We start from the raw sequence: 24,675 nt of genomic DNA, 5'->3' as shown, positions 1-24,675 counted from the left end.
TGGAGAGGTCTGCTACGCCATGTGGATGACCTCCGGGGCAGGCGGGGATCGAACTCATGCAGATGTGCCTTTTGATTCTTAGTGCTGTGCTTTAACCTGCTGTGCCACCAGGGAGGGCCCTGGAATCATTTTTTATGTATGGAGTTAAGTATGGATCTCATTTCAAAACATTACTATCCACGTTTCCCAACACCATTTATTAAAGAGGCTATCTTTTTTTCATTGTGGTCTTACTCCTTTGTCAAAGATTAACTATCCATATTTGTGTGATTTTATTTCTGGGCTTTCTATTCTGTTCCATTGATCTGAATTTCTTTTTTTGTTCCACTACCATACTGTTTTGATTCCTGTTGCTGTATAATATAGTTTGAAGTTAGGATGTGAAGCATCCATTTTTTTCTTTACCTCTCAGGAATTGCTTTAGCTCTTCAGGGTCTTATATTGATTCCATGTAATTTTATAATTGCTTGTCCTATTTCCTGGAAAAAGATTTTGGTGTTCTGATAGACATTGCATTGAATCCAAAAATTGCTTTAGGTGATAATGACTATTTTAATAATGTTAATTCTTCCAGTCTATGAGCTTGGGGTAGTTTTTCATTCTTTGTGTCTTCCTTTAACAGAATTTTACAATTTTCAACCTAAAGGTCCTTCATTTACCTCATTAGGTTTATTCCTGGTATTTTATTATTTTTGGTGTAATTTTAAATAGGATTGTATCCCTTCTAAAACACTGCTTGCATATAGAAAACAGCTGTTTTTTTGTGCATAGATTTTTTTTATCCTACCAATGGACAGTATTGCTTTATTGTAGTAGTTTTTTGGGCAGAGATTTTTATTTTCTCTAAATGTATGAACATGTTACCTACAGACACTGCAGTAAGTTTCACTACTTGTCCAATTTAGATTCCTGTTATATCTTTTTCTTATCTAATTGCTTTGAGAACAACTTCAATATTATGCTGAATAATAGTGGTGAAAAGTGGACACTGTCTTCCTTCTGATCTTAGTGGGAATATTCTCAGCTTTTCACCATTGAGTATGATGTTTAGTGTGGATTTGTTGCTTATGACTTTTATAATGTTTAGGTAAGTTCCATTTACTCCTGTTTTATTGAGTATTTTTTATCATGAATGAATGTTGAATTTTGTCAAAAACTTTTTGTCATCTGTTGAGATAATCATGAGGTTGTTATCTTCCTTTTTGTTGATCTGGTGAATGACATTGATTGGTTTGCGTATGTCAAAGCAGCCTTGCATCCCTAAGATGAAGCCAATTTGATTGTGGTGGATGATTCTCTTGAAAGTTGCTGTATTTGGTTTGCTAGGATTTTGTTTCAGATTTTTGCATCTTGTTTTCATTTTGTTTCAGATTTTTGCATCTGTTTTCATCACAGATATTGGTCTGTTTATCTTCTTTTGTACTGTCTATGGTTTTGGGAACAGGGTGATGTTGGATTTACAGACTGTTGGGCACAGTTTTTGGGGCAGGGATTTTTGGATGCTCTAAATATATTAACATATTACCTGCAAACAGTGCAATAAGTTTCACTTCTTTTCCAATTTAGATTCCTCTTATGTCATTTTCTTACCTAGTTGCTTTTACATTAATGTCTAATACTATGCTGGCTAATAGTGGTGAATGAAGAAGCTCTGTCTTCTTAGGTTCCCTGAAGAGTTTGAGTAAGATGTATATTAGACCTTCTCTGAAGGTTTGCTAAACCTGATTGGAGAAGTATCTGGTCCTGAAGCTTTGTTCCTAGGTAGACTTTTTGTTACTCTTTCAGTTTTAGCACCTGTGATTGGACTGTTAAAGCTATTTCAGCCTAATTCAGTATTTGGAGGTTTTATGAACCTAAAAATTTGTTCATCTCATCTAGGGTTTTTTGCATAGAGACTTTTGTAATAGTTCTCATGAGCCTGTGTATTTCTGCAGTCTGTTGTAATTTTTGCCTATTCATTCTTGAGTCTATTGATTTGGGTTTTCTCCCTTTAATTCCAGCTAATGGTTTGTCAGTTTTCTTTACATTTCACATAGATTTATTGATCATTTGCTCAGCTCCAGATATTGTGTTGCATATTTAAGATATGGTGATGAACAAAAAGACATGTTCCTTTCCATATTTGTCATTTCTTACCATAGGGAATCTTGGTGCATATTAGAGACCACCACCAAATATCAAAGCTGAAATGACCTGATTGTTCACATTTCTGAGTCTCCTTGGGCCCCAGGCACAATACCTAGATTCAGCTGATTAGACTCACATGTCCTGGACTTGTGATCAGGATCTTGTGAGCTAAAAAAGCAGGTGGAGTGAAAGATTGTTCTGATGATAGCCATGGGAGCTTTAGCATCAGTTTTCAGGGCCTCCCAGAGTGGTGGTCCTTGCAGCATTGGTGGTGAAGTTTGTTGTAACTCATGTCTAACTTCACTGCATGGTGGAGGAAAACCACATTGAATTCATAAAGAACATTTCTGCTTGAAATTTGGTGACATCAAGAAACCGTACAAAAAAATTCCCATTTACTTTACAGTATTTAGGCCCAACATGTTGATTGAGTAAAGCTCTTTCCCTTGAAGTATATAAAGTTAACTTTTCAGTAATGAAGCCTTAGAAATACTTGGATCACTGATCTCTTTTGAAATGTTTCCCATGTTCCTCTTTGATGGTTAGCTGATAAGTTGCCCTATTTGGTAGAGCACAAGGTAACAATAACTTCTTTTGTTCCAGGAGAATGATCCTTCAGTCAGACTGAAAATTGCATCTTTGTTGGGTTTATTATCAAAGACTGCAGGATTTTCACCAGACTGCATCATGGATGATGCCATTAATATCCTGCAGAATGAAAGTAAGTTGCAAAATAAAAGCTGTAATACCTTTAGTTCCTTTCACTGTAGAATTAAAAAAAAATTTTGTTGTGTTGTTATTGAACAGGAATTTGATGATGAGTTAGTAAAATCATGAACATATATTTATAGTTAAAATACAATTTGGTCACTTTAATAATTATAACAACTCTGTCAAGTACCACATACTTGAGGTAGTTTACATATGCTGTAAAATAGCTGTTTTTGTCTGTAGGAGGAGAAACTGAAGCTCAAAGAAATTAACAAATTTTTTTCAAGGCTACTTGAAAAAATACTGTTCAAGGCTACGTGGTATATTGCAGAGCTGATGTTTTGTTGACTGTGCCACTGATTCAAAAATTGTGAGAGGTTCTGTTTTGGTCTCATTGTCCATCCTTTAAAATTTAGCTCCTATAAAAATAACATCTCTCAGACCTCACATGTTGCTTTTCCTATTTGTTCCTTCTTAATACTCACTAAAATTTTTATTTACATTTAGGTGAAATGGAGAACTCCTTCACCTTTTAAAATTTTTATTATCTGGTATTCTTTAAGTACAAGATCATGTTAATTGCTGTTTCTGAAAATATAATTTTGTGAGTTAGTTGTATTTTCAAAAAGCAGTTTTATTTCATGTTAGTATACACATATTTAAGCAAAAATGGCTATTTAAATAATGTGCAACATTTAGTCTATAAACAGAAGAGAATATGGTGGTTATAAATGTCTAGTCAACACAAAAACAATTTAAATTTATTTATTGATGATAGTCTCAACCATATAAAATATATGAGTAAAAGGTAATAATCATAACGAATTGTTTCATGAAAGTAATAGGAGTATTTTTACATTTTTTCTTTAATGTCATTTTATCGGTATTAATGTCATTTATGTTATTTATGATTTATGATAGCTCATGGGTGATTTGGTGGTGTGAATTTTATGGGGATAACACCTGAGAGGAGAAATCCAAACACTGTATGAAAATAAGCAATGAGGGCCTCCCTGGTGGCACAAAGAGTTAAAAGAGCAGCACTATGGAGCGGTCCACTGCTGCTATAGCACAAATTCAATCCCTGACCATGGAGGTAACCCACATGGTGCAGCAGAACATTTAATCTGTCTTGCCTGGTGATCCCTTTAGCAGTGAATTTCAGTATATCTGCTTGTTCTGCTCCTCACTCTTGTTTCTGGTGAATACTCTCATGACCCACCACTTCCCATGCCTTTGGCATGTACCCCAGTTCTTATATGCATAAATAGACAAATCTGCCCCCCCAATGTGAAAAGAATATATATAAATAAATATATTAAATTTTAAAAATTCATTTATTGTACAGCTTTTTAGCAATGTCTTACATATATGACCCATTGTCTGAAGTTCAAAATTTTTAGAATTTTGCTAAAAACTTCATATTAAAATTTTACTTGTATTGAATTTTGACTTTTAATTCATAAGAAGCAATAAAAATAACATTCTTTTCCTCAACAGGGGAGTCTGCTTTATTGAAATACCAATAAAATGACATTAAAGAAAAAAATGTAAAAATATCCCTATTATTTCCATAAAACAAGTTATGATTACTACTTTTTACTCATATATATTTTATATGGTTGTACTTACAGTGAGTATACTAGCTAGTATTTTACTATGCTCTTTTAACATTATATTATGTAGTTTTTCATGTTTCTACATTACCTTCATATGAAATACAAACAGGTATAGTGGCATATTTCTAAAAATTTTATGTAAAAGTGTCAAAACAGTTACATTGTATTAGTATAAGAGTATCCTTTTTCATAATAGCTACCTTCATACCTGAAGAATTTCATACTTTAAGACTGGGGATTTCATGGAGCCATAGGCTTTTTGTGCCATAAATAGCTTTACAGAGATCATCTTGTCTAATTTCTTCATTTTGAAGATGACAAAGCTAAGTTCCAGAGATGTGAAATATTGAAGTAAGTTCATTCATCTAAGTAGTTGCAGAGCAGAGAAGTTAGTGCATGGCTCTTTCTTACAGACCATGGTTTAATTTTACCTTGAAAATAGAGACATTAAGAAAAGAAAAGAAACGAAAATAGAGACATAGTAAGAAAGAGTGAGTTTTAACACAAACCTCATGTTAGCTTTTAAAAGAGATTAAAATTTTGCATTCAGTATGGCAAATGCCTTTTGTTTTTGTTAAGTATTTTAGTTCTGTCTTACTTGTCTCAAAGAAATTGATGTAGGTCTCTTCCTGATTTCTATTTCCTGTTCTACTAAGATTTATAGAAGATAGAACTGGAAGGGGCCATCAAAATTCTCTAGTTCTTTATTTCATTACTGAACAACATGAACTCTAAGGAGGTAAAGTGACTGCTAAAGTCACTCTGTATTTGTGGCTTAGCATTAAGTCAGAGACTTAGAATGATGAGTTTCCTGCAATAACGTGCGCTTTACACATTCTGGACCAGAATTCTTATTTCAACTCATCAGGTGTATGAGTGCTGTAAGTCCTTGGCAAGCACTAGTCTAGGCAATTCAAGAGTACTGTGAATACTGCTTCCTTAGTACATATTACACCACTGATGCTAACACAAAGCTTGTTTTAAAGGAGGTATAATCAGAATTCTGTGGGAATAAGGAGAGTGAGAGCAGTGTTGACTGGTGTGATCAAGATGGACTTAGAGGTGGCTTTGGGAAATCAGATATGGGGAGTAATGCTAAGGAAGAATAGTGTGGTAATAGGGAGAGCACTAGGATACTACAAGAGATATTTAAATTGCTTCATGAGAGATCATCAGGAAGGAGGGGACTTTAGGAAGGAAGAAAAACAATTATAAACTGCTCTGAAGCCAAAGGATAGCTGAGGATTTTGCATGTTATTTTGTAGGCAGTGGGAATCACTTAGTTCCTATAAAAGTAACAATTATTACAGCACTATTTACAATAGGTAAATCCTGGAAACAACTCAAATGCCTAGAACTTAGATGATTGGATCAAGAAGAAACACATACACCCCATGGAATACTACTCAGCAATCAAAAAAAGAAACTCATGCCATTCACAGCAACATGAATGGAGCTGGAAGGGATTATGCTCAGTGAAAGAGTCAGAAGGAAAAAGAAAAATAGGAGGAATATAAGAGAACCAAGTAAGATGTAAAGGGAAAAAAATGTTACAATACCAAACACAAAACAAAAGCAAACAGTTATAAACCAGAAATATGCTACAGGAGAAGGGGAGAGAGAGGGATGGGAAGGAGGGAGGAGTGTAGGAGAGACTATGGTGATGATGGGTGGGTAAAGTTGGGGAGCACTGTTTTGTTTTTTTAAGATTTACAGAACTAGGGTACAGTCCAGAACTAGGGTACAGCCCAGAGGTGCAGGGGCAGTGAGAGGATTCACTAGAGACAAAGTGGGGAACACAGCAGGCAGATCAAGGAAGTACACTGCTGGGGGGAGTAGCGGGTGGGTCAGGAGAGGTCTGCGGTGCCATGTGGGTCACCTCCGGGGCCGGGTTTGAATTCATGCTGAAGTGGCTTTAGCTTCTTAGTGCTGTGCTTAACCCCCTGCCCCACCAGGGAGGGCCTGGAAGTAAACATTGTTTTAAACTGAATAATTATGTAAATAAATATATAAATTTTTAAAAAAGATTAAAAAAACTGAAAAAAGTAACATAAGGTAAAAACAGTAAAATTTATGCTGAGTAAGGGCATGAAATAATCAAATTTAGTTTTAGAAAGTTAATTTAGCAGCTCAGCAGGATTTGGCTTACTGAACTAGGTGGTTTCTTTGCTATCCTTGTGGATATACCCATCATACCTATGTTCATAATGTAGGCCTGGAACTCAGGAGAGGCAGCGTTTAAGTTAGATAATATTTACGACCTATTGGAGTTAAAGTTTTAAAAAGTTTAGCTAGCTTTTCAAGGAAGTTCTGTAGATTTGTCTTTTTGAAAATGGAAATAAATGATCTCATGGTATGGTGATGTTGGAGATTTCTTTTTCTATGTTCTCTAAATAATTAATATTCTTCATGTGATCTCTTTCATTTTAGAGGTTTGCATTTAAATTTAAGATGAGGGCCTCCCTGTTGGCCCAAGTACTGTCAAGCTATTGGCAGTCACAGCAGCAAGAATTTGATCACTGGCTGGGGGGTGACCTACATGGAGCAGTAGACCTCTCCTGTCCCTCCTGCTGCTCCCTTCAGCAGTAGATTTCAGTAGATCCACCTGTTCTGTTCCCCACTTTGTCTCTGATGAGTCCTCTCACCCACCACATCTCTGGCCTATACCCCAGTTCTTGTATGAGTAAAAAAATAAGCCTTAAAAATTAAATTTAAGATGAGGCACTAAAAAGCTGATTTCTAGTTCTGTATGAGTGGTTAGGGTTTATAAAATGGTAACTTATACTCTAGGATGCTCTTTATGTCTTTGGAGAAATTTTAAATATTAGCCTGGTTTGTGTGTGTGTGTGTGTGGTGTCTATCAGTTTTTCAGTTAGAAATTCCTAAGCCTTCTGGTAGGAAGACAGAAATGCCCAATTGCTGTCTTTTTGGAGCCATGCCAGCTGAAGGGCACTGTAAGGTGCCCCAGTATTCACTATGTTGCCTGTCTCTCCATCTCTCTTTCACGGTATCTGTTCCCTGTCCTCATCTGGTGTTTCCCAGATAGAATTCTATATATTTATTTAGCCTTACAAAGCAGTTGGTCTGTTTATTGGCATTAGGGAAGCATTCCTTTAAACAAGGGAGGGAGGAAATTTTTAAAAGAAAAAACAAGGGACCATGAACACGAAAGTCTCACATCCTCTGTCAACAGCTTAATTAGACAGGAGCAAGGGTTTGAGTTAAATAAATGAAACATGGTGCAACTACAAGATAACAGAGGGAAAGCTTTGGTGCTGTGTGGAAAGGGCTTGGGGGAGGGGAGGGTGTGATGGGGAAAAGGAGGGTTAAACTTCTTGGTATTACAGGTTCCTGGCACAAGAATCTTAACTCGCCAGCTCAACACAAAACCACTTCCCATGTTACGCATGGCTAAGGCAGTCATTTAATTATTCAGTAGTCCAGTGTTCTGTTTATGTGCAGAGTCTGCAGCTGAGGAGCCAAATTCTTAAGAACAGATGATTGGCTGACACATTCTAGGGGAGAGGATCCTCACAGAATCTCGAGCATCAGACCTTGGTCTTCCTGTTGGGAAAATGCAGCTCTGGCAAAGCCTGCTAGGCATCCATATGGAGGTCATCTCCCTCCTTTTGTACTTCAGTAAGTGCCTCTTATCTTGGAGGCGTTGACCCAGAGGATAAAGTGCTCCATCCTACTCATGACAAGGAAGGCAGGGGTCAGTTGGTGACCACATCCAGGCCCACTTACATGTGGCCATGCTCCTCAGATGACTCAGAGCTGCCCCATCCGCAGCTTGAGGAGCACAGTGGGCAGATGCCAGTGCAGCAACAAAAGTTTGAGATGGCAGCTACATCGCAGAGCTCAAGAGAGCTGCATTAAATGGAGAGTTCACAGCATATCCAGCAAGGGGGCCAGAGCGTGCACACGAAACAGGTCTGTCTCTAGCAGATAGCACAGGGACTGTGCTAGCTTGTGCACTGCACAGCTCTGTGGGTTGAACAGTGTGTGTGGTCCTCACTGCTGCAGCACGTAATGCCACAGCTGGAGCAGTTCATGCAGATTGTGGTCAGTGACCTCCCAGTTGGGGAAGTCCACCTGCTTCAGCAGCTTCTGCTTCTGCAACTTGGGCTTCCTTACGCATTGTAGTGATGACTCCTAGAAAGACAGGACCTGAGGCTGAGAACAAGATCCTAAGCTTCCCACATTTCTTTCTTTTTTTTTACTTTAAGATTTCTTTATTTATGCATACAAGAACTGGGGTACAGGCAGAGGTGAAGGGGGTGAGATGGTTCACCAGACAAAGAATGGGGAGCAGGACAGGCAAATCAACTGAAATACACGCTGAGGGGAGCAGCTGGCAAGACAGGAGAGGTCTGCTGCACTTCATGGGTCACCTCCCTGGCTGGGGATCGAACTGGTGCTGAAGCTTCAGGTTCATAGTGCTGTGCTTTAAACAGTTGTACCACCAGGAAGGGCACCCTTCCCAAATTTCTCTGTAGAATAAACCATAGTTCGATTTCTATGTAGTATAAATCTCTCTTTCAGTGGTCACTAGGCTGTGTTGAATTATGAAGGAGGAAGGGGTCAAGTGTTTTTTATAGACTTCAAACAATCCATGCCTCACCTCCCCTCACCCCACCTTTTCGTTTGTTTTTCCGAATCTCTTAATTCCTGAATCTTACTGGGGTGTAATGACAGGAATTTATTTGTTTTGTCCTGATAATAATCCTCAGCAGGCATTTAATACTCAAGTTTTCAGTCTTGCCAGAGTTTTTGACCTGCTTTCTATCTCCATAAATTTGTTGACTTTTCTCTTCTAGCTACTTTTATCTGTTTCTTTATTCTTGCAAGTTTATACTTTTAAAATTACTCTTATATTACCATGGTAGTAGAAAGAACTACAGATAAACAGATTTACTCAATCTACTGATGTTTAACTGGAAATCTTAATGAAGTGATTTAACTGGTGTCTTTTGAATGTTACTAATCTGTATTTAAGACCTAGCATTTTTGACTTATCTGTTACACATTTATATGCTGTGGTTTATGTAATGTTTTATTTAAGGGATCAGTTTTTTTTCACTAAAGAAATTTTTTATATGATAGTAATTTAAAGTGAAATTAGTGTCATGTGACATCTAGAGGTCAACTAATTTTTATTATGTATATTAAAAATATGCATGGTTATTTACATAAAAAGATGACCTGAATGCTACCCAAAAATCCTCTTATATAACACCAACATTCTATGAAGCATATTTTAGAACAAAGACAAGAGTTTAAACACAGAGAGTCTGGCTAAGAAGATTGATAATGATTTATTTGGATGTAGCTCTTTGCACATTTACAAAACATTTATTGAGTACTTAATAAATTATGTTAGAATCTGAGAACATAAAGATGAATAAAGCATAGTTCTTGCCCTCAAGTATCTTAGTTTCTTTGTTTAGTCTGTTGTGAAAATAAGTATTATAGTTGATATATATAGTAGTGGAAGCATGAAGGAGGAAATGGTTAGTCCTTAGGGAAGAAGGACCAGTTTTGTATAGGAGGTGACATTTCAAAAGTAATAACTACTACTTGAGGAGTGGGATTAAGAATGGTATCAGGTGTAGACAGAAGTATTCCAGGTAGAAAATCAGCCTGAGCAAAGATAGGGGTGACGTGAAAGCATAAGTAAATGCTAGAGGAAGCTTGAACGATATGATGTTAGAAAGGAAGTTAGGGTTGGGCATCACAGTGGGATTGTTTTGTATGAACACATGTATGTATTACTAAGGAATTTGGATTTTGTTGAAGCTAGTATACAGCCCTTCAATTAGTCAACATTAAGCATGTTTAGAGCACTATTCTCAACTGTAAGGAGAACTTAACTTTTATTTTTTTTCCTGTTCTTTTTTTTATTATATTAGTTTACTTTTACATATTTTTGTGCATTTTTCCATCTCAGTTGCAATCCCCTTGGGTTATTTTATTTTTAAAACTTACTTATGTGTATAAGAATTGGGGTATAGGCCAGAGGTGGGGGGTGAGGGTGCTAAGAGGATTCATCAGAGAAAGAGTGGGGAGCAGAACAAGTGGACTGACTGAAATACTGCTAAGGGGAGCGAGCAGTGGGCTAGACAGGAGAGGTCAGGGATCGAACTTATGTTGCAGTGGCTTAGGATAGCTTCATAGTGCTGTGCTTTAACTCCTTGCACCACCAGGGAGGCCCCAAGACTCAAAATTTAGATATGATCCCTTTAAGAACTTACCTTTAGCTGAATGAAATCAAATAGAACCTAGCTGATAAAAATCTACTTTTTTTTAAATCTACTGTGAACTCCTTTTGAAATCCTATGACCCAACTACCCATCTTTCTTTTAAGAATCTCATCAAGTCCTTGCTCAACTATTGGATACTTTACTTGCAATTGGCACTAAACTGCCAGAGAATCAAGCTATCCAGATGCGCCTAGTGGATGTGGCCTGCAAGGTAAGAGTACTGTGGTTAGATGTGGTGTTACTCCTTAACAATATTGTATCATCTGGAAAGGTTGCTATAAAATCCTTTTAACTCCATCCTAAATCTATTCAGAGAACTGTCAAAGACCCTTAATGGTTTTAAGAACTGCCTCATTTTTTTGATGTTGGATTGGAATAGTTAAGCAACTTGTTACAAAATGAACTTCCTCATCTGCCCAAAAGAAATGAAAATAATTATAATAGCTGCTAAGTGTACTGTGCCTAATATTTGCTCTCTGATTATTATGGTGGGTTGTATTTAGTTTTCTATTTATTCCATATAGTCTTTTAGCTAAGTACTGTTATTACTGTTTTACAAAGGTGAGGATTGAGTTTTAGGCAGTTTAACCTGCCCAAGTTTTCATAGGTAGGAGATTGCAGAATGAGGATATAAAGTCTGGTTTTTCTAATTCCAAGGCTCTTTATTATTCCTTGTTGCCTGAACAAACAGGCTAAGTATTTGCAAAAACTTTTTCTGTTGATTTTTTTTTTCGGATTATAAAATAAATACATATGCTTTTTTTGTATATGTACAAAAAGTATTGCTTTTTGATTTTTTTCTAAAGAGAATGCTTTTTTTTTTAACACAAAACTATAATCATGTTATTATTTTTTGTTTTTTCACTGAAATTGTAATGGAAGTATTTTCCTTACATGGTAATTATTTGTGAACATTTATAATGAATGCATGACCCTTTGTCCAGCAGTTAAACCATATAGTTTTATCTTAGACATCCTACATGCAGAATCTTGAGAAAGTAACATTCTCTTGTTTTTAAGCAACCCAACCTATTTTGCCATGTCACCTCAGACAGACTAATCCAGGTATATAACCAGAAGGAGAATGATAGGATCATATAGTATTTCTGTTTTTAATTTTTTGAGGAACTGACTTACAGTTTTCCACAGTGGCTGCAACATTTACATTATCACCAGCAGTGCACCAGGGTTTGAGTTTTTCTGTGTCCTTGCCAACATTTTTTCTTTTCCTCCTCTTCCTTATTCTTTGTTCCTTCTGTTCTTCTGACAGTAGCTGTCCTAACAGCTGTGAAGTGGTATCTTATGGTTTTGATTTACTTTTTTGTAGCCACTAGTGATTAATGGTGTTAAGCATCTTTTCACATGCTGGTAAGCCATCTACCACATCTACCTTTGGGGACTGAGATTCTAACATTTAAGGAACTAATGAGCTAATAGTCTTATAAAAGATAAGTAGTAACTTTTTTTTTTTTTTGCAATAACAGAAGTAATGTAAGATACAAACATTGTTCATAGGGAGGTATGGAAAAAGTCTTAGGGTGAGATAAGTATTAAGGGAACATCTGGATAGAAGTCAGGTAGAAGGTTTTGAGAAACAAATAACATGTCAAATAGATAAGATTAGGGTTGGGTTTCCTAATTAAAATGGTTTTAATTATCCCCAAAGAGGGATATGGCACATGTAGAGGTAGGGCTTTACCTAATTAGGAATCCAGAGAGTTTTTTTTTTAAAGGAAATGATAGTGGAGCTTAAAGGACTTTGAGATCTTGAGGCCTGGAAAGAATTTAGCAAAGAAAATGCAAGGAGTGTGTGGGGAAAGTTTTCTAGATAATAAAACAGCATACAAAAAGAGCCTAGGCTAGAGAGAAGCATACAAAGTTAGAAAAAAGCAGTACGACTAGAATTGTGTTCATAAATTATGATCTTAGTATCCCTAGGATTCTCAAAAAGGTCTGAGAAACCTTTATGTTTCTCCCTTTTCTGGTGTATATTTCTAAGAGACTAGTTTTCTTCATATAAAGCAATATATTGTTTTGTTACAGATTGATAGAAACATAAACAATATTAAAGGAATTAAAGAAAAAATTAAGAAAATTTATATTCCTAATGCAGTTAGTATTGATAGACTGATAGACTTAACTCACAGAAATGAAAGCTCTTTGGGGTTTCATTTCATGTGGGTTTGGAGGTCTTTAATAGTTATTAAGGCTGTAAAGGAATCCTGAAACCACAATCATTTAAGAATCATTGGGCCAAGTACAGGGCTTTTTTTTTTTAAAAAAAAGATTTATTTATTTATGCATGTAAGAACTGAGGTACCAGTCAGAGGTTAGGAGGGTGAGAGGATTCACCAGAGACAGAGTGGGGAGCAGAACAGGCAGATTGACTGAAATGTACTGCTGAGGGGAACAGTGAGCATCAGGAGAGGTCTGCCTCGCCAGGTGGGTCACTCCCCTGGCCTGGGATCGAACTTGTGCTGCAGTGGCTGTGATAGCTTCACAGTGCTGCGCTTTAACCCACTGTACCATCAGGGAGGGCCCCAAGTGCAGGGTTGTTTTTTTTTAAAGATTTATTTATTTATTCATACAGAGTTGGGTACAGGCCAGAGATGTGGAGGGTGAAAGGATTCACCAGGGACAGAGTGGGGAGCAGAACAGGCAGATCAACGAACTACACTGCTGAGGGGAGCAGCAGGCGGGTCAGGAGAGGTCTGCCACGCCATGTAGATCTCCTCCGGGGCAGGTGGGGATGAACTCATGAGGAAATGGCTTAATCTTAGTGCAGTGCTTTAACCAGCTGCACCACCAGGGAGGGCCCAAGTGCAGGGTTTTATAGGTCTTCTTGTTACCCATTGAAGTGTTTTAGATAGATAACAGGTATAGATTTGAGAAATATTGGGTAAGTAAAATTGACAGAATTTAGTGACTGAAGGTGAAGGAATTGCTGAGAATGGTTCCAAGGTGTCTGGCTGACATGCCGGTTTACAAGGTGGTGGCTTTGCTCTGAGAGAGAGAATTCTGAAAATTGGGCTGGGTGTGGGACAAAATCCAAAATGCTCTAGCAATTTAAGACTTATCCCCCCAAATCACAAAAAAATTGTATGAAATATTTCTATGTACCCTTCCTGATTACTAAATCATTAACATTTCCCATGTTTGAGCCATTTAAGAATAAGTTGCAACCATCATGCCTTTTTTCCTCTAAAGTAAGCACATAATTGTTTATTTCTTAAGGAGGGCATCATTTTATAACCATAATACAGTTCTCAAAATCAGGAAATTCAGTCATCATCTTTATACTTTCTTGAGAGTCTACCTATTTTTCACAATATCATCCTTCATATAATTTTTGCTTTTCTGTTCCAGGAGCACCTATTGCATTTAATATCTTTTCTTTAATTTGGAAAGTTCCTTCAATCTTTCTCTTCTATGATTTTGACATTTTTGAAGAGTATAGGTTATTTATTTTATAGAATGTCTTTTGATCTGGGCTTTCTGGTATTCCCTTTTTTTAGATTCAAGTTCCACATTTTGATATAAATTCAGCATGATTAATGCTATGTTCTTCTCAATGCATCATGTCATTCATGAGGCACAGATGAACCTTATTGATGTTGTTAACTTTAATACCTGGTTAGGGTGGCATCTGCCAGATTTTTCATAGTAGTTACTTTTTTCCTTGGGATTAATAAGTAGTTTTGGGGAGAGGTTTTGATATATGTAAAATACCTCTTCCTCATCAAAATTTTACTCTATTTAACAACAATAACTTGCTAACAGTTATAGCTGATTATTGCAAAATGGTGGTTTTCTGTAATGCCTTTTATGTTATTAGTTGGCAATCTACTATAAAGAAAGCTTTCCCTTCCTATTTATCTATTATTTAACAATAATAATTGCTATTATTTTTTTAACATTCAAATTATTCTTTTATATTCTTTTAAAATTTAAGGTGAATATGGCATATTGTATCACAGTAGAAAAAGTCATGCTTTCCTGTACTCTATAACTTAAAAATGTGTCTCATTTTATCTTATCAATCCTCAATTTTATCTTGTCGATGTACAGTTAATTCTCATTTGTGAGATGAGATTTAGTAGGAAATTAACATCCTTTTCTTGCTAGCATCTTTGCAACTGAAATTGAAGGTTTTCTGATTACATTTCTAGCTGTAAAGCTTTTTCTAGGAGAACAAATAGCTTTTCATTTTTGTGAATAAGCCTTTCTTAAAAAAAGTTCTTTGTCTCTCTGTCTCCATGTTGCTTTGCCTTCTAGTTTCTTTCCCTTTATGTCTGTGGCAGAGGTACATTAAACTCTTTAGGTAGCAAATAGAACATACACACCTTTTTAATACTTATAAAATACTACCTAAACAAATACTCTATATAGGTTGTTAGAAGAGGATTATCTGTTAGAATCAATTGCACACAAAGTACACTGAAACTGTGCTTAAAACAATCCATACTGAAATCAAATAGTTCTTCAGTTTTGTCTAATTTAGTTCTAAGATTATCTGATTTATTTAACATTTGATCTTTTTCTACAGCAGTAGTTTTATTTAAACTGGTTGGTTTAGCTTATTTTATTTTTTATTTTTTTTTTTTAAAGATTTATTTATTTGTGCATACAGAACTGGGGTACAGGCCAGAGGCTCAGGGGCGGTGAGAGGCTTCACCAGAGACAGAGTGGGGAACAGAACAGGCAGATCGACGAAGTACACTGCTGAGGGGAGCAGCGGGCCGGTCAGGAGAGGTCTGCCACACCATGTGGTCACCTCCAGGGCAGGCGGGAATTGAACTCATGCAGAAGCGGCTTTAGATTCTCAGTGCTGTGCTTTAACCCGCTGCGCCACCAGGGAGGGCCAGCTTATTTTATTTTTTACATGTATTTCTTTTATTATGTGACTTGCTTACTCACAGCATTAATATAAAAATGATGGTATTTTAATGACCTGGGTCTAACACCAAAATAGCATCATCTGCAGAGCAGACACTAGCAGCCATTAGTGATGATAATTGTGATGCAGGAAGTGACCTGTAGGAGAAGGATATCATAATGCTGTAATTGCTGCCCTGAGGGTGTGATTTAGTCATATGCTTTCTTTTGGGCTAACATTCAGTATGCAGTAATAGGCCAGTTATGCGTCAGTGTTGCCTGGTTACCTTAATAGATGTTAGAAAATTTTAGTTTGTTCCATCAAAATCAGACCATTTAACATGGTAGCACCCTTCCAAGGACTCATGGTTCAGTCAACAGTTTAATTATGAGAAATGGTGCTTCCATTCTAAATATAGTCAGTTAAAAAAAAAAACAAAAACTCTTCCATATTAACTGTGGCAGTCACTGTCAGATTCATGTCTGGAATTTTCTCTTCTCAGTTTGTGTCTTATTTGGATAGATAACTTTGAGCCCTCACTATGTATAAAGCATTGTGAGGATATAAGAATGTATGTTTCACATTTTTTTTATAATAGTTTATTTTTACATCATTTTGTACATCATCTCAGTTGTAATCCCTATGGTGATGGGCTTTCCATTACCAAATCACCCTGTGCCATCACCATAGTGTTTCACATTTTTGTAGCCTAAGTAAATAACTTACGGGTAAGAATTGATGCTGAGCTAAGATCTTTGATTGAGCCATTATTATAATGAGAAGTTCCCACTCTGAATGTCCAACTTATCCTTGGCAAAGGAGTATTCTCATCAGGTTTCCATTACTCTCTCATCCAAGGAAACCTTGTCTGCCACAATTCATAAAGAACAGGCTTCTTATCAAAATCCCTGGCTAGGGAGGTGTCCCACATGGCATGGCAGCCCTCTCCCGACTCTTCCCAGTGCTCCCCTCAAGAGTGTATTTTAGTCAGTCTGCCTGTTCTGTTCCCCACTGTGTCTCTGGTGAATCTTCTCAGCTCCCCCGCACTTCTGGACTCTTCCCCTGGAACAATTCTGAGGGGAACTGTTGACAGGTGCTCGCTACCTTTCATGACAGACTACATGTTAAACAGCTTCACCAGAAAGTTCTTGCTTGTGTGTCCCCTATCATCCAGGTTCCCACTCTTACCTCTGACCCTTCTCCATTGTCTGTTTCAGTCACTTGATCTTCTCTTCTCTACCTGTTTCTCATCTTTATTATTTTATTTCGGTAACATTATTTTACAGCACCCCTTTATTTTATTTATTTCGGTAACATTGTTTTACAGCACCCGTGTATGATTCAGAGGCAAAGGATCACACACACCCTTCCAGATTTATGTTACCACACCATAGCTATCAGCTAGGTACCCACTGTCCCCCACCATAGTCCATTGTGCATCACCTGTACCAGCCTTGCCACCTCCCACTCCCTCTCTGGTAGTCTCAGGCCTACAGTCATACTTCTGGTATTTGTTATTGGTTTGGTTCTCTCTGGCCATTTTGTTTGTCTATTCCACATAAGTGTTACTGCCAGGGCCCTCCCTGGTGGCGCAGCGGATTAAAGCACTGAGCTAAGAAGCTAAAGCCACTTCAGCCTGCCCTGGAGGTGATCCATATGGCACGGCTGACCTCTTCTGACCGGCCTGCTGCTCCCCTCAGCAGTGTACTTTGACTGCTCCCCCTTCTCTCTCTGGTGAATTCTCTCATCACCCCTGCTTCCCACTCTGTCTCTGGTTAATTCTCTCACCACCCCTGCATGTCTGTACCCCAGTTCTGTATGCACAAATAAATATTTAATAAAAAAAAGTGTAACTGCCCAGTATTTGCCTTTTTTCCTTTTAATTTATCTAGCTTAGTATAAGCATGTTGTCACAAATGACAAGAGTTCACTTTTTTTTTCTTTTAATAGTTGAGTAGTATTCCATTGCGTATATACACCACATCCTATCAGTCTACTCATCTGTCCTTGGGCTCTTAGGTTGTTTCCATAAATTCATGTTGTAAATAGTGCTACAGTGAACATTGGAGTATATGTATTCCTTCAAATTAGTATTTTTTTATTCTTTGTATAGGTACCTAAGACTGGAATTGCTGATTTTTATGGTAGATCTGTCCTCAATGTTTTGTGAAAGCTCCATACTGACTTCCATAGAAGATGGACTAGTCTACATTCCTGTTAACAGAACAAGATAACTTTTCTCAGGTCCTTGCCACCACTTGTTTCTGCTTTTTGACATGGGCTGTTTTCACAGGTGTGAGGTGATAGCTCATTGTAGTTTTGATTTGCATTTCTCTGATGATAAGTGATGAATAGCATATGTCTACTAGCCATCTTTATGTTTTCTTTGGAGAGTGTCTTGTTTATCTCCTTAACGCTTACTTTATTGGATTTCTTGTTTTCTTTTTGATGATATGCGTGAATTTTTTATAGATCTTGAATATCAGCCCCTTATTAGATATATGTTGAGCAGATATTTTCCCACTTATTAGGGTGTCTTTTTCAGTGATAGTTTCTTTCACTGTGCAGAAGCTTTTAATATAATGTAATTCCATTTGTTTGTTCTCCTTTGTTTCTCTTTCTGTTAGAGATGAATGTAAAATGATTCAGTGAAGTCAATGTCATGGAGTGTTATACCTATGCTTTTTTCTATTTATTGACATTACATCCACATCTTGAATCCATTTTGAGTTAATGTTTATATGTAGTGTGAGATAATGTTCTAGTGTTATTCTTTTATATGTGACTGTCCAGTTTTTCCAACATCGGTAGTTAAAGAGACTTTCCTTTTGCCAATGTACACTCTTGGCTCCTTTGTTGTGCATTAGCTATTTATGTAAGTGTTGGTTTAATTCTTGGTTCTCAATTATATTCATTCATCTCTCTGTGTGTGTGTGTGTTTGTTATTCCAGTATCATACTGTTTGAATACTGTAGCTTTGAATTATTATTTGGAGCCTGGAGCTATGATAACACTGTTCTTCTTTATATCAGGATTGCTTGAATTATTTGAAATCTTTCATTGTTCTGTATGAATTTCAGTAATGTTTACTCTGTGTCCTTGAAGGATGTATTGAAACTTGGATAGAAATTGTATTGAGTCTGTATATTACTTTGTATAAGATGGCCATTTTAATAATGTTAGTTTTCCCAATCCATGAGCAGGTAATATCTTTCTAGTTCTTTGTGTCTTCTATTTCTTTTTAACAATGTATTGGAATTTTCAATGTACAGGTCCATTGCTTTCTTTGTTATGTTTACTCCTAGGCATTTTTTTTGTTTTATATGTGATTATAAATGGGATTATTTACTTGATTTCCTCCCCTTCTAGCATTGTTTATATGTAGGATCACAAACAAACAAAATTTGAAACCTGCCATTTTATTGTTTTGATTGTTGTTTGAATTAGTTTATTAGTGGAAAGTTTGGGGGGGTTGTATGTATATTATGTCATCTGCAAATAGTGATAGTTATACTTCTTTCAAATTTGGATTCCTTTTACATCAGTTGCTCATATCATAGAGCAACTTGCAACTAGTTTCCTAGAACTAGGACTTCTTTGTCTGGTTTTGATATTAGGGTAATTTGGACTTTATAAAATGTATCTGGAATTATTCCCGTTTTCTAAAATTTTTTCAGACATTGAGAAGGATAGATATTCATCTTTGGTGAATTCAAGTTTGGTGAAACTGCCTGATCTTGGATTTTTGTGGGAGGCCTTGATTACTGTTTTAACTTTCTTGCTTGCATTTTGGCTGTTCACTTCCTTCACTCTGGAGTGATATATATTTCTAAGAAATTGTCCATTTCTTCTAGGTTAATCATTTTACTGGCATATAGATGTTCATAGAAATCTCTTGAGCTTCTGTATTTCCAGGATGTCTGTGGTAACTTTTGTTTCATTTCTGAGTCTGTTAATTAGTTTCACCCTCAGTTCTTTTTGACCTGGTTCGAGGTTTGTCCATTTTGTTTGTTTTCTCAAAGAACCAAATTTTGCTTTCATTAAAGACTGTTGTTATGATTTCTGTTTTATTTTGCTGTAATTTTTTATTATTTTCTTAAATGTACTTACTTTTGGTTCTGTTTGTCTTTTTCTAGTTCCTTAAAACGAGGAGAAAGATTATCTGACCTCTTTCTTGTTTCCTCATGTGTGCCTCTATTGCTATAGTCTTCCTTCTTAGTATTGATTTTGAAATGTATCCTAGGTTTTGGTAAGTTATGTCTTAATTTTTGTTTGTTCCTAGGTATTTTTTAACTTTTGCTTTGATTTTCTCATTAACCCAATAGTCATTTGGTAATGTGTTGTTCAGTCTTCACATATTAGAATTTATTTTCCTGCTTTGTTTCTGTGTTCGATTTCTTGTTTGACTCCAGTGTGATCAGAAATGACCCTTGACTTGATTTTAATCTCATGAATCTCTTGTTTTGTGACCCAAAATGTGATCTATCCTGGAGATATCTATGTGCACTTGAGAAGAGTGTGTACTCAGCTTTTCTGGTATGCAGTCCTATATAAATGTTTATTAAGCCCCATGTGTTCCAATTCTTCATTTAATGCTATTGCTTGCTTGTTGACTTTCTATCAAGTTGGTCTGTTCTTTGAAGTCCCTACCACTATTGGGTTCCTGCAATATCTGTTTTCATATTTGATAATAGTTGCCTTACATATTTTGATGCTTGTTTGGTACCTGCATGTTAATGAGTTTTATGTCTTCCTGGTACATAATAGCTTTACCTATTATATAATAATTATCCTTGTATCCTGTTACCTATTTTTAGTTAGAAGTCTATTTTATCTCACTTAAGTGTGGCTGTGAAATTATTTTCAACAATTTATTCTGAGCCTGTGTTTATCTTTGGAGCTCAGATGACTCTCATGGAAACAACAGAAATTAGGTGTTACTTTCTGATCTAATCAGTTACTCTGAGTCTTTTGTTTGATGATTTCAGTCTATTTACATTTAAGGTGAGCACTGATAAATGAGTGTCTGCTACTGCTATTTTATCTTTACATTTCTGGTTCTATTTCCTTGTTCAGTTTTTTGGGTTTTTTTTGTAGATATACTTCTTTTCAATTTAGTTAAGAGAGCTCCTTTCACATTTCTTTTAGGGGTTGTCTAATATTTACAAAGATCTTGAGTTTCTGTTCTATAGAGGGGTTTATTTTTCTCTACTACCTTAAAGGTGAATCTTGTAGTACATAGTATTCTTGGTGGGCAGTTTTTTAAATTTTTTTTGTTTTTGTTTTGTTTTTAAGTAATAGTTTATTTTTACATCATTTTGTGCATTTTTTCATCTCAGTTGTAATCCCCGTGGGCTTCCCATCACCAAATCACCCATGTGCCATCATGGCTGGCAGTTTTTATCTTTAAGTATTTTAAATACTCATCTTCTCAACTTCAGTGGCACAGGCACTGAAAGCTTCCTGCCTGTGCCCATCCCAGAAGAGATTGAAGAGATGCCAGGGTGAGCCAGGATGGATTACAGAAAAAGTTCATCAGCAGATAGAAATACTTGTGAGATAACTTATGAATCCCTGGGGAAAACAAACAATTGACTAATAGATATTGTAGTCCCACAGGAGTAATATCTGAGGTGGGAGTTTGGTGGCAGTGGGCATTGTTGATGGCCATAATGACATGCCACCACAATACTTGGTGCAGTGTTTTCTTTCTACCAAATACAACTTAGTCCCTGAAGGTGAGCCTGGCGCCCCAGACCTGGCTTCTTCACTCAGAGACTCAAGCTTCACACATCATGACCTCAGCAACAAGAAGCAACAGGGAAATTGACTGAGACTTAACAAAACCTAAGCACATAATATAGTTTTTTATGGAACAAAAGAAAAGGAAGAGGTAACCAACTTCAATCCTCAAACTGAGATTAAGTATTTAAGCCCTAGAATCCACTCCTGCCTCTACCTCAAGTCAAGGTATAGTAAGAAGAAAGTCAGAATTTAATCCAACCACCACAATCTTCTTACCCCCAACACACACACACACACACACACACACACACACACACACACACGCGCGCGCGCATTAACACACATACCTAGGAAGCAATGAGAACAGATGACCTGGAACAAATACAAAGAATATAGAAATAGAGAACCTGTCAGAAAAAGACTTCAAAACAACAAGGTAAAAAAAAATGTTAAATGAGCTACGAGAAAGTCAGTTAAGGGCAGATGAGCAGGTGCAAGATCTTAGAAAGCTGAAATCCAGGAACAAAGAGAGTTCTTGTCTAGAAGAAATTGAATATAGAAAAGGTCACAAAAATACCCAAAGCTAAATGTGGGGAAATTTAAAAAATGTTTCAAACAGAATTACACTGGAAGAAGAAAAAATAGAAAAAAATTCAGATAGAGAAGACTCACATCAATAAGTCACCCATTTAGAAAAAGGAAAAAATGGGAAACTCTATGAGAAATATAAGACTAAATAAATAGGTAGAAGACAAAATGTAAAAATAATTAGGATCCCTGAAGGTTACTAGGGAAAATGGGAGCAGAAACTGTATTGAAAGGAATAATAACTGAGAATTTCATAAAGCTAAAGAGTGAAATAAATATGGATCTCTAGGAAGTAGAGAGAATACCCAGATTTCTAACAGCAAAAAGATCAGTATTGAGATACCTCATTATCAGCTTACTAAAAAATCAAAAAGACAACTAATTTACAAAAGGTGTCAATTTAGTATTTCTCCAGACTTTAGCCCTGATACCCTTCAGGTAAGAAGAGAATGAAAGAAATTATTCATAATCCTAAAAGACAGGAGTTGCCAACCAGTCCTGCAAATTTATCATTCTGGTATGACAGAGAAATAAAGATAGTCTCAGACAAACAGAAGCTAAGAGTTTATCAGACCTGCCCTTTAAGAATGTTGAAAGGAGGGCCCTCCCTGGTGACTCCACGGATTACAGCCTAGCACTATGAAGCTATCTGCAGTTACTGCAAGCGGTTTGATCCCTGGCCAGGGAACTGACCCACGTGGCGTGGCAGACTTCTCCTGACCTGCTCGCTGCTTTCCTCAGCAGTGTATTTCAGTCTGCCTGTTCTGCTCCCACTCTGTCTCTGGTGACTCCTGTCAACCCCTGTACCTCTGGCCTGTTCTTGTATGTGAAATAAATCTTTAAAAAAAAAAAAAGTTGAAAGGAATTCTTCTACAAGAAAAGGAAGAAAACAACAACAACAACAAAAACAAAAGCAACTCCTGAGCAAAGTGACAATATCAATATAAAACCAGAAGCATGAGTAAGGATATTATGAATCAACAACAAAACACTAAGAGGAAGAAATGGAGAAAATCTGTATATTGAAATGTTGGAGAGCAGGTACCAGCTTATAAAGGACTTACAACATAGCAATTAAAACCCCCATAGTAACCATACCCAAAAATCCAAAACAGAGGCATAGACAAAGAAAAGCCATCCAAAAAGAGCAGATCAAAACAAATAAAAAATGAAAGAAAAAGCGATCAAAACTAAAAGCCAAAATGACTAGTAATAAACAGTTCATATCAGTAGTCACCCTAAATGTCTGATTAACCAATAAAAAGATGTAGAATAATAATGTGGGTAAAAAAGATGTTAGTGATGATACAGTGGCAATAACTCAAAGAGAAAAGGAGGAACCTGTTACTCTCATATTAGATAAACTGTACTTATTATCTTGAAAGGTAGTCAGGAACAAAGATAGGCACTTATATAATCATCAAGGGAACAATTCATCAAAAACATGACTTATTAACATCTATGTACCCAATACACAAACACCTAGTTATATAAAACAATGGTTAACAGATCTAAAACAATATACTGACAAAGATACAATCATTATCGGAGACCCCAAAGCACCATTGATGCAGAGATAGATCATCCAGACAGAAAATTAACAAGGTCTTAAGTGTTAAAACAGAATAACCTTTTGGTAAGTTTATAGAGCTTTCCATTCCCAAAGAAATGAATAGACTTTCTTCTCTTACATACATGCAACATTTGCAAGAATAGTCCATATTCTACAACATAAAATATGTCTTAGAAAATATACAGATATAGAAATTATCAAGCATTTTCATAGACCATAATGCTGCAAAGCTAGAAATTAACTGCAAAAAGAATCCTGGAATGAAACAAAACATGTGGAGACTAAACAAAATGCTTCTAAACAACTAGATCAATGATAGATCAATGGATCAATGATAACATCAAATAGATTGAAAACTACCTAGAGACTAATGAAAATGGAGAGATAAGCTACCAGACTTTATGGAATATTCTAAAAGCAACACTCCTTGGGAAGTACAGACCCACAATAAAAAAAATACCTCAAATATACAATCTCCCCACAGCTAAAAGAACTAGAAAAAGAATTAAAAAAAAAAACCATAAAATAGCCAGTAGAAGGGAAGAAACAATAAAAATTTGAAATAAAATGAATGAAATAGAAAACAACAGTCCAAAACATCAGTGAAACCAATAATTGATTTTTTTGAAATAAATTTTTTTAGCTAGGCTAAAGAAGAAAAAAATGCAGATTTATGACTCAAAAGTGAAAGAGGATAAACACAATTGCTGAAATATATAGGTTCATAAAAACCTATTACAAAAGTCTCTATGCAAACAACCTGGAAAACCTAGAAGAAATGGTCACATTTTTAGACTCACACATTCTCTTATATTGAATCAGGCTGAGATAGACAGTTTAAATGGTTTAAATCTCAGGTACTGAAAGAATAACAAATATCTCTCTCAGGATAAAGGTCCAGGTCGAGTGAGTTCTACTAAACTTTCAAAGAAAATCTAATACCCATCCTACTCAAACCCTTCAAAGGAGAAAGAAGAAGAAAACTACCCAACACGGTCACCTTGTTCCCAAAAACCAAAGACAGTAAAAAAGAAGAAAACCACAGACCAATATCTGTGATGAAAACAGATGCAAAAATCCGAAATAAAACCCCAGCAAACTGAATACAGTAACTTGCAAGAGAATTATTCACCACAATCAAGTTGGCTTCATCTCAGGGATGCAAGGCTGCTT

At 36.3% G+C, this 24,675-nt stretch overlaps 1 protein-coding gene across 1 annotated transcript in view; it reads left to right on the top strand.

The window, feature by feature from the left end:
* INTS4 (integrator complex subunit 4) overlaps window positions 1-24,675 on the top strand; it is a 118,847-nt gene that overhangs the window by 17,439 nt on the left and 76,733 nt on the right. Inside the window, exons 3-4 of the mRNA XM_004683237.2 lie at window positions 2,731-2,848; window positions 10,825-10,931. Of these exons, the coding sequence (XP_004683294.1) occupies window positions 2,731-2,848; window positions 10,825-10,931 (225 nt within the window). The remainder of the gene's footprint in view (window positions 1-2,730; window positions 2,849-10,824; window positions 10,932-24,675) is intronic.

This window comes from Condylura cristata, unplaced genomic scaffold (assembly GCF_000260355.1).
Source record: "Condylura cristata isolate star-nosed mole 26May11 unplaced genomic scaffold, ConCri1.0 scaffold00015, whole genome shotgun sequence".
NCBI classification, from domain to species: Eukaryota; Metazoa; Chordata; class Mammalia; order Eulipotyphla; family Talpidae; genus Condylura; species Condylura cristata.
Note: the sequence above shows the minus strand (reverse complement) of the source record. Positions and strands in the feature narration are given on the sequence as shown.